This window comes from Dichomitus squalens, assembly GCF_000275845.1.
Source record: "Dichomitus squalens LYAD-421 SS1 unplaced genomic scaffold DICSQscaffold_84, whole genome shotgun sequence".
Lineage (NCBI taxonomy): Eukaryota > Fungi > Basidiomycota > Agaricomycetes > Polyporales > Polyporaceae > Dichomitus > Dichomitus squalens.
The window spans coordinates 94,179-104,251 of NW_006766966.1; the positions used below are offsets into that span (position 1 = coordinate 94,179).

The following is a 10,073-nucleotide window of genomic DNA, read 5'->3' on the forward strand; positions in this document are numbered from 1 at the left end:
AATGGGTTATCGGCATGGAGGCCCTCCTTGTTCGCAAGGGTCTCTGGGAGGTTACGAGCGCCCCTGCTGATGAAACCCGCCCCTCCGGCTCTGATAACACGAAGGCTGTGCGTGCCTGGCGTGCGAAGATCGCAGAAGCGCGCGCCGAGATTATCTTGAATATCGAGCCCACCCAGTACGCCCACATCCAATCACAAGACGTTCACGAAGTCTGGACCGAGCTCCGTCGAGTCCACCGTGCCCGCGGCTTTGGTACCCGGGTCGCGCACCGGCGCGCTTTCTGGCGCTTGTCTAAGCGCCCGGATCAAACGATGACATCGTGGATTGCTGACGTCCGCCGGGCCGCCTTCCGCCTCGAGGAGATTGACGCCTCTATCTCCGATGAAGACCGCATCCTCGTTCTCACGAATGGCCTCCCCGATTCGTACTCTCAGCTGGTCGTCAATCTCGACTCCACCCCGCCTAGCGAGCTTACCATCGATTACGTCATCACCCGCTTACTTAATGAAGAGTCGCGCCAATTGTCCCTCAACCCGCCTCATCATGACTCCGAAGTCGCCCTTGCTGCTTACACGAAGCCCCGCACCCCGCTCGAGCGCATCACCTGCTTCAAGTGCTCAAAGAAGGGCCACTATCAGCGCGACTGCCCAGAGCTCAAGACTGAAGAGGCCAACTGCGCATTTTCGGCAACCGTTAGCGCCGATCGGCTTCTTGCCGAGAAGGAGACGGAAGCGTGGTAAACGCCCCGATTAAGGGGATGCATTAGACTTATCGTACGTTATCCCTTATTTGTGCGGACACAACCCCTCCTTCCTTGCTCGCTGTTTCCATTATCCCCGTCCCGCTTGATTTGTTTGTTACCCTTCGCTCGTTGCCCGCGCTCGCTCGAGGGGATGTGTTGGAATCCTGGCGTCAAGATGGCGAGCTCGCGGAACGAGCGCCACAGGTCCCGCCCCCCGACGGATACCCGCGCCCTTATCTACCCCTATTCTACTGTGTATATAAGGTCTATTGTATGTACTATGTACGGCACGCGTTTGCACCGGCCAAACGCGAATCCCATTTGTGCCCGCTTGCCCTCGAACTTCTACAGCTCCTCCACAATGTCTCCCCCTCGGCTCCTTCCCTTGCATCCCCCTTATACGTCACAACGCCGTTCAGGGTATCGCAAGACAGCATGACCACGGTTTTGGTGAGCATTCTTTCCCCTCAAGGCACCTTCGTGCGTCGTGCGCTGCCCAGGAGCTGCGCGTAGAGGTTGCCGCTGCCTCTACAACCCCCATCTCGCCCTGCGGACCCGATGAAGAGCGCCGTTGTACGCTTCAAAATAGGATACATCGAAGGTGTCGTAGAGGATGAGCTGATAGTGAGTACCTAGCCTACAGGATCCGAAAGGGTAGGCGGTAGCGAGGCGTATCGGAAAGGAGTCGAGGAGTTCTGTTGTCCCATTGGCTTAGGAGTATTTTCTTGGAACACAACGAGACCGCTCATCGTGCTTCGTTCTAGTGTCTCCCTCATCCTGTGCTCTCGGCTCCTGCGCTAACATGCAGCGCACATTGTGTAGATTCCATTCGCACTAGGTTTCGGAACAGGACATATGTAGTTTCCATGAGCGCCCTTGTGTGCTGTTATTCAGACCGACGAGCTTGTGGGCTGCATACGTACAGAGATGATATCGCACTTTTGTATGCAACGCGCGTGGCCGGTTTGTCTCGCTCCGTTTCGCGGTCCACATAGTGTGGGGAATTGAGCAGGAGAACCGTACTGAACCGCCGCCGGAAGACGACGTAGGAGGAGGTTTGCATTCAGGATGCACGGAGAGCGGAACTGGCTTGTACAAGCACGCGGACGTGGTGTCAAGGAAGAGCCAAGCGGAAGCGGGGGTGAACAAGAGCGGGAACGCAGGGCGAGGAGGAGCAAGCTGAGCAGGCAAAGGCAAGTGGGCAGGTGAAGTAAATGATCGCGCGAGTATGCAGCCTGTTGTCATACGCGCCGTGGACCTTGGCCTCCCTTCCACGCATGGCGTCCATAGTTGAACAAGGCGATGGCCGTAGTCGAGATCGCTCCTGTCAAGACGGTCATGGACACCGGCGCCGTGATCAAGGTTTTGTCCTTGGGTCCCGCATACACCGCAGCTATCTTCTGGCCCTAACGACCATCCGGCAAACAGCACCCACAGTCGACGCTAGATCAAGAGCGATAAGCATCTTGGTAGCGATTGCGAGTTCCACGACACTCTTCAAGTTCACTCGCCACTGTGCTGCATACGACCTGTCGCCCAGTGCTCTGCATTCCATGGACCTATCCATGCTTTCGAGCGGATCTGCGATGGATGGCGATCGCGCTCATCCCAACCCCAACGCCAGCCGGCGCTTCCCCGTCGAAGTCTTCGAAAACATCATCGACATGCTTTACTCCGTCTTCCTCACAGACCGAGTTGAAGATACTCGCGCCCTGCATAGCTGCGCCCTCGTGTGCAGAGCCTGGCGTGTCCGCTCCCAACGTAACCTTTTCTACTCGGTCGTTCTCCACGATGTTGCAGCAATCGAAAAGCTCTCCACTGTCCTCGCCAACGCGCCCCATCTGTGTGAGTATGTCCACGAAGTGACACTCATCGGGCGCACCCTCCATACCACAGCCAGTCCTCTTTCGCTCTTACCCATCGCCCTCCATGGGAAACTCCCTAAGCTACAAGATCTCCATATAAATCGTGTTCAGGAAGACGAAGACTGGTACCCCAGAATGTCTGAATTGGAGTCCGCGAAGTCCCTGCAGTACCTTCCTCTTCATCCTCGCTTCTCGCTCTTCTTCTCTGCATTCACGACTATTTCTCGCCTTTTCATCTACAATACTACATTCCGGTACTTCAACGACTTCGCTAGGATGGTCAATTCCCTTCCGGCATTGGAAATCCTTATATGCGACGGTGTGCGATGTGTGACCCTCGGCCCTCTGCCATTCAATATGAAACCGCGAGCCGATGGAATCCATGCTCCCGCACCGCCATTTGCACCAAACTTGCGGTTTCTGGCCCTGGTATGTACTCCGCGATATCCATGGCACGCATCTGACACCATTCACCCAGTACGACGTGGACATACACTGCGTCCAGAGACTGGTATCGGCATGTGGGCCGCGTCTCACGGGATTGACAGTTCTCATGCCCTTCTTCTACGATGCAGAGATGGTCCTGCCCGGTGTGTATATCCTACTTCGTGGTGCAATCGCCAAGCTAGCTTTCGTACTGACGTATCACGTCAGGAGACCTCACCATGGAGCGTACAGTGGGCGTCGACCTGAGCCTCTGCTCGACACTCGAGCAACTGGGCATCTCGCTTGGTCCAGAGTTCGCGACTGACGGACAGTCGCTCGACCAATTCAAGGCAATGCTTGGCTCGTTGGGTTCCGAAGTCCCTCTTCGATATGTCCGTCTCTTTGCGAACCATGAAGACGTCCTCACTCGGCAAGGGTTCGCAGACATTCTCGGTACAGTGGGTCGAGTCATGGAGGATTTGCTTCATGAGTCTTCAGCACAGCCGAGTGCGGACGGAGAGGTTGGCGAGCAATGCAGGAGATGGCGGATATGGTTCTACGTGTGGGACTGGGAAATTTGGCTAGATTGGTGGTGGACGTATTTCGAGAGGTGCTTTCCTACGTTGGCAAAGTCAGGTGAGCTTAGGATGACATATCAACCTCGTAAGTGATCAAGCAACATTGTCCTTTGCGAGTGTAGGAGGATTACTGAATTGCATTTTACTAGCATCACATGACCAGCGCAAATGGAAAGACAGCGGTGCACCACGACCAAAGCCGACAACCGCTACGTAACGAACCCGGCTGGACTCATACGAGGTATGACTCTCCTCGGCCACCAATATTGGCCACTGAACGTCGCTCCAGCTGCTGCTGGCTGCGCTACCATCATTACACATGCTCACCACACCGCAGGAACCGAGGCGACATGTTCGCAAGCCGTACATTGTCCGCTCGCACTCGATCGCATGGTCATCGGATGGGAGAAAGAGCAGGGTCTGTTTGCCGGTTGTAAGATTGGAGCGATTGCAAGGTGGACGCCCGGGATTGGGATACACGGACGCGAAGAGGGGTGACGGAAGTAATGTAACATGGAAGGAGCTTTGCAACTTCGGTCGATGTCGGTGTTTCACACTTTGTCTCAATACGTATCCTGTGGCTGTATACATATGCGTCGTGTCAGGCTGCGACTCAACTGGGGGGTTGTAGCGCAGGGGAAACAAGCCCTAAGCGGCGTTGCGGTAGGGAGTGCAGAACGAGAATCTCGCCTTGGTGGCCTCCAGCACTGTCGGAGTAATCTAAATCGCGCACTCTGAGGCATCCAGGAGTTGACTCGGGAGGTGGAAAGTCGGGTGCGTGCGCTGCCCGTAGATGCGACCTATCTGCGGTGAAATGAGTGGCACAGGCGGCGACGTCCGGGAATGATCTGAAGGTGCCACACTATTGAAAGTCATTGCGACCCCCTCTGTTGTCTTCTTCTGCACCATCAGAGAGTGAGGTGCAATGCAGGCTTCCGGGCCTACGAAACATGAACTGTCTTGGAATTTGTATAGGACGGTAGGGTGAGTACTGGATATATAACAAGCCCATAGGAGCATTGGGACTGACCAACTTTGGGGCCAAAGCCGCATGCGTCCCCCCATAACATTGAAGGATGCATCGCGACTGTTCGTGCGTAGGACCCTGACCATGCGTTGAACCTCATCGCCTTCGCTTCATTCGTTTTTCTGCAAGGGCGAACAAATGCAAGGCCTGGCGATCAGCCCTGGTACGCCATCGGAGCTGGTCAAATCAAAACGATCGAGCAGCCAGGACTTTCAGAGGTCTACTTTGAGGGTTGCGTTCACACACCCCGTTCGCGTCGTCCCAAGCGTGCTGACCGTCGTTTGCGGTGTGCGGTTGAAGTCATTCTGAGGAGTGTGCTTTTGGCACGATCGCGTCTGTCTCGGTACGTCATTCAGCTCTTCGGGCGAACGAACACGGCATATCGCAGGTCGTGCTTGTACATACATGTGGTAGAAGTGCAGGAGCCGTGGAGCACAGTGTCGCGCTGAGGATGCGCGATTAAGGGAGGAATGGACAGGAGGGACGGAGGCGAGTTCAAGGAGCGGCGTACTGTGAGGTGGGGGGGTTGGGTTGGGCGCGAGGCCACGGCAGATGGAGCATGCGCATACATGAGTGGGGAGATCAGTCTCCATAGGCTGCACGGCTCACCTCCGTTCCCATCTCCTGCCCACCAGACTGCCGCGCTCACATGTGCCATACACATGTATCTGGTTGCAGTCACGCTAGTCCCGCCTTGTTTTGTGGCGGTCTGGGTTGGTTCGGCAGACGCACGGGTTATCTTGTGAATGATGCTGTACATGACATCACTATGAGTGGGTTTGAGGACCGATGAACTTGTGGGCTGGATACAGACGGATCTCACAATGTGGTACAACATGCGCTGAGGGAGTGAGTACCGCTCCTCTCCCTCAACTACAATCCAACAAGGCATATGCGCGTAGTATGGAGAAGCGCAGGCTATTCGATGATCGATGCGACGCGGCAAGGCGACCCACGAGTCCAAGATGCATGGAGAGCGAGATCGACGTTGACGAGCGTGCATGCAGAGAGCAGGAAGAGGAGGCGAGAGAGGGAACCGAACAAGAGTCGGGACGCCCGAACAGTGAGCCAAGCAGACGGGCCCCGGACCGTGCGAGAACGTGCAGTATAGCCTGATGCAATCCCAGCGACTGGAACAGCACACGGCCTCGCCCATCTAGCAATGTTCGCTGCGCCTCTCCCACATCTTTATCGAAGTGCTGTGTGCTGCGTGGACCACGACCCCGAGAGGCGGACATCAAGGGCAGTGTCCAGTTGCCATCGCTCGCACTGCAGGGCGGCGTGAAGCGGTGAGACCAGGGTGATTGTGGAAGTGCTCGGCCAGGAGCACGAGGTCGTTGTGCGCGTTGGGAAGGCGACGGACATGCAACCGGCCTTTCGCTGTAGCCGGGACGTCCACCCCAGGGGCGAAGGGCGTGCGGGAGATGCTGAATCACGTCGGTCGCTTGCTCAATTACACAGGCTTCTAGGGATCATGGTGAGATCTCGCGCGCCGTACAGCGTCATCCATTGGGCGATGACGGCGGCCCATCGACGTCAATGGGCACATGCAAGTGCATCTCCCGCTGGTGCAAGAGACTGCTGTCCTCGAGCACTGCAGAGTGAGCATAGAGACTGTCGATGGCCAGAAAGTCGTCACAGACTGCAGGCGGATCCGTGCGCGGTGATACGGCCGGAGCTCGTCTAGGAGGTTCAAACGACCAATCAATGAACACACTTACAGAGGTGTCCTCGGACGCTTGCGTTCGCGTACGCCATGCGCGTTGTCCCGGACTTGCTTCCATTCTTCTGCAGTACATGGCTGAACTCACCTGGGGAGATGAGATATTTGGGACAGGCTCGTCTGTCCCGTTGTACCATGTTGCTCTTCGGACAGATGAACACTGCCTGCCGAATGTAGTATAACACCTTTCTAGTATGAGTGCTACAGCCGTCCAGGGGAGCTTCCTGCTCAGTATATGCGGGCGGGGTAGGATTGAATGTGAGAGATGTAGGCGTTAACATGGAAATGACCTAACACGAGGTGGGACGGGACGGGTAGGAAGGGAAGACAGCCATTGCATATCGCTTGAAGGAGCGTCTGCACATCCATACACAAGGAAATCGCCCTGCATAGACCATATAGCTCACCACTTCTACGTCCCCGGTCTTCCGTAGACCGCCACGCTCGTCTATACCGTGCCCATGTATTCAGCTGCCTTCATTCTGCCCCTTCCTCGTCGCGTGCTGGGACAACCTGGCACGATCTACCATGCGTGGATTTGTGAATCATGCTGTACGTAACATTACAGTGAGTGCCATTGAGGAAAGATAAGCGCGTGATCCAAATACCTACAAAGAGGGCCTCGTACTTGGATATGCCATACGTATAGGGAGGGTGTCATGGTAGTCCCCTTCGCTGTCCATATGGTGTGGGGAGACGCAGAACAGTCGGATAAAACCGTGCTAGAGGAGGATGCACGGAGAGCAGAGCCAACGCCAACAAGCGTGTGAGCAGCGAGAGAAGTGCCCAGGAAGGAGACGAACAAGGGCAGAAGGCGAACAAGAGTGGGAACGCAGGGCAAGGCGCAGCGGCGAGCAACGACCGGTGACCAGCTGGAGTGAGCTGTCGCGCCAGTATTCAGCCAGCTTTCACGCACGCTGTAGGTCCGGGTTTGCGGACGTGTATGCCATCCATAGCCGAAGACGATGGTCGCAGTCAAGATGGACAGCGACAGCGAGCAACGTCTTTCTTGCGATCGCTCCTGGCATAACGCGTCGCGGGCGCCTGGCTCACACGAGTCAGCTGATCACCTTCGACCACGCGTCGCCCAAGGTTCTGTCCTTGGGTCCCGCGTACACACCAGCTATCTTCTGAACTCTAAGACCATCTGGGAAACAGCTCCCGCAGTCGACGCTAGATGGCAGGAGCGATAAGAACATGAGTAGCGATTGCGGGTTCCACGACACTCCTCACTCACTCACTGCTGTCCTGCATACGATCCGTCGCCCAGTGCTCTGCATTCCATGAACCCATCCTCGGTTGCCAGCGAATCTGCGATGGACCACGATCGTGCTCATCCCAACCCCAACGTCAGCCGCTTCCCCGTCGAAGTCTGCGAGAACATCATCGACATGCTTTACTCGTTGTTCTTCGTGGACCGAGTTGCAAATTCTCGCGCCCTGCATCGCTGCGCCCTCGTGTGCAGAGCCTGGCGTGTCCGCTCCCAGCGTAATCTTTTCTACTCGGTTGTTCTCCACGACCTTCCAGCACTCCAGAAGTTCTCCGCTGTCCTCGACAACGCGCCCCATCTGTGCGAGTATGTCTACGAAGTAACACTCGTCGGGCGCACCCTTCACACCACAGCCAGTCCTCTCTCGCTCTTACCCATCGTCCTCCGTGGGAAGCTACCTAAGCTCCAAGAGGTCACTATAAATCGTTTTCGCGAAGACGCCAAGTCGTACCCTACAACGTCCAAATCGGGTACCATGAAGCCCCTACAATATCTTCCTCTTCATCCACGCTTCGCGGTCTACTTCTCTGCATTCACGACGGTTTCTCGACTCTGTATCGTTAATCTTACATTCGTGCACTTCAACGATCTTTCCAGAATGATTAATTCCCTTCCGGCATTACGAACACTTGTTTGCAGCCATGTGCGATGCGTGGCCCTCGGCGCTCTGCCATTCAATATGAAACCGCGAGCCGATGGGATTCATGCTCCTGCAACGCCATTTGCACCAAAACTACAGAAGCTGCGACTGGTATGTACTCTGCAATATGCATGGCATGCATCTAAAATTATTCACCCAGTGGAGCGTGGACATACGCTGCGTCCAAAGACTGGTATCCGCATGTGGGCCACGTCTCACGGAATTGGCAGTCAGTATGCCCTTCCTCCACGATGCCGAAATGGTCCTGCCCGGTGTGTTGATTCTGCTTCCCAATGACATTGCTAAGCTAGCTTTTGCACTGACGTTACACATCAGGAGTCCCCACCACGGAGTCCCCAGTGGGCGTCGACTTGAGCCTCTGCACGATGCTCGAGCGATTGGACATTGACCTGGGTCCGGAGCTCGTGACTGACGGGCAGTCGCTCGACGAGCTCAAGGCGATGCCCAACTCGTGGGACTCCGCAGTTCCTGTCCGAAACATTCATCTCGTTCCAGTCATTCCAAGCGAATTTACTCGGCAATGCTTTGCAGACCTTCTCAGTACGGTTGGTCGAGTTCTGGAGGAGTTGTTTCATGACTCTTATGCACCACCGAGCGGGGACGGAGAGGTTGGCGAGCAGGGCAGGAGATGGCGGTTATGGGTCGACGTATGCGACTGGGAAGTTTGGCGAGATTGGTGGTGGACACATGTCCAGAAGTGCTTTCCGACGTTGGCGAAGTCACATGGGCTCACGATGAACTTCGACCCTCGTAAGTGATCAAGTAACATCGTAATTTGGCAGCGTAAGAGGGGTCACTCAATCATTGTCTTGCATTCTACTAGCACCGCTCGACCTATTCAAATGGAAAGATAGTGATGCACTACGATCAATACTCACAAGTACTCCCTAGTGAACTGGCCCTGGAATCAACCAAGGTGAGACTCCTTGTAGACCTATACTGACCACTGAATGCCGTTCCAGCTGCTGTTGGCTGCGCTGCTGTACTCTCACAACATTGTGGAAACTGAGGCGACGTTTACGCAAGCCATACGTTATCCGATCGCACTCGATCGCGCGGTCATTGGGTGGGAGGAAGAGCAGGGTCTGTCTGGGTTCAAGATTAGGGAGCGGAGCGATCGCAAGCAAGGCGGAAGGCCGGTGTAGGGACATACGGAGGCAAAGTATTCACGGAAGTGGCTTGACATGGAGGGTTGAAGACAGTTTTGCAGGTTCTGTCTATGTCCGCAGTTTAGGTTTCGTCCCGATATGTATTCTGTGGCCCTATGGATGTGCGATGTGTCGGGCTGCATCTCGCGTGGATCATCGTGAGTCTGGGATACTCGATTATGGGGTTGTAGCGCAGGGGACTGAGGTAGCGGCGTTGCCGTAGCGAGTGAGAGCACCAGTACACACTAGATAAATTTTTTGATCCTTATAGTTATAGTAAAACACGAATTATTTGGCCCAAATGTTATAGTGGCCCCTTCAAATATTTGGGAGGGTTTGGAGGGATGCCCCTCCCAGATATTTGAGGCAGCAAACACCAAATATCTGGGACATATATAGGGAGGAGGGTACCCCTAAATATTTGCTAAATATTTGCTGTGAGTGCTACATAGGGAGGATCATTTTCCGCTTGCGTGCACTGTGGGTCCTCTTGTGATTCCTCCAAATATTTGAAGTCCACCCCAAATATTTGATAAAGACTTAACCCAAATGTTCTCCATTTGGTACAGCGTGACGTGAGTGCTCATTATGGCTAATCTGCTACATGCTCTCAACTACGTCTAGATGAAGGCG

General features: G+C 55.1%; 4 protein-coding genes across 4 annotated transcripts; all 4 read left to right on the forward strand.

Annotated features, from left to right (window-relative positions):
- Positions 1–2,376: 2,376 nt before the first annotated feature.
- On the forward strand, positions 2,377–2,931 carry DICSQDRAFT_28725 (uncharacterized protein; the record flags this gene model as incomplete). The annotated part of the gene is made up of 2 exons (XM_007371013.1): positions 2,377–2,712; positions 2,767–2,931. Coding segments are annotated over 2 exons (501 nt in total), but the record flags the coding sequence as incomplete, so codon positions are not given.
- A 3,682-nt stretch (positions 2,932–6,613) lies between these two features.
- DICSQDRAFT_141418 (uncharacterized protein) lies at positions 6,614–7,334 on the forward strand. Its single transcript, XM_007371014.1, has 2 exons — positions 6,614–6,911; positions 6,974–7,334. The coding sequence occupies exons 1-2, from the start codon at positions 6,890–6,892 to the stop codon at positions 7,129–7,131; spliced, it is 180 nt and encodes a 59-aa protein (XP_007371076.1). The 5' UTR covers positions 6,614–6,889; the 3' UTR covers positions 7,132–7,334.
- Positions 7,335–7,689: 355 nt separating this feature from the next.
- DICSQDRAFT_29745 (uncharacterized protein) lies at positions 7,690–8,277 on the forward strand (the record flags this gene model as incomplete). Its single annotated transcript, XM_007371015.1, has 1 exon — positions 7,690–8,277. A coding segment is annotated over one exon (588 nt), but the record flags the coding sequence as incomplete, so codon positions are not given.
- Positions 8,278–8,606: 329 nt separating this feature from the next.
- Positions 8,607–9,550, forward strand: DICSQDRAFT_141420 (uncharacterized protein). Its single transcript, XM_007371016.1, has 3 exons — positions 8,607–9,042; positions 9,116–9,208; positions 9,255–9,550. The coding sequence occupies exons 1-2, from the start codon at positions 8,658–8,660 to the stop codon at positions 9,181–9,183; spliced, it is 453 nt and encodes a 150-aa protein (XP_007371078.1). The 5' UTR covers positions 8,607–8,657; the 3' UTR covers positions 9,184–9,208; positions 9,255–9,550.
- Positions 9,551–10,073: the final 523 nt, after the last annotated feature.

What these genes read in the sequence shown, in the direction of transcription:
- DICSQDRAFT_141420 (XM_007371016.1), top strand. Translation starts at nt 8,658, where the DNA reads ATGCTCGAGCGATTGGACATTGACCTGGGTCCGGAGCTCGTGACTGAC. An exon ending in CACGATGAACTTCGACCCTC is followed by an intron (nt 9,043 to 9,115) that starts GTAAGTGATCAA and finishes GCATTCTACTAG; the next exon opens with CACCGCTCGACCTATTCAAA.
- DICSQDRAFT_141418 (XM_007371014.1), top strand. Translation starts at nt 6,890, where the DNA reads ATGCGTGGATTTGTGAATCATG. An exon ending in GCGTGGATTTGTGAATCATG is followed by an intron (nt 6,912 to 6,973) that starts CTGTACGTAACA and finishes CCAAATACCTAC; the next exon opens with AAAGAGGGCCTCGTACTTGG.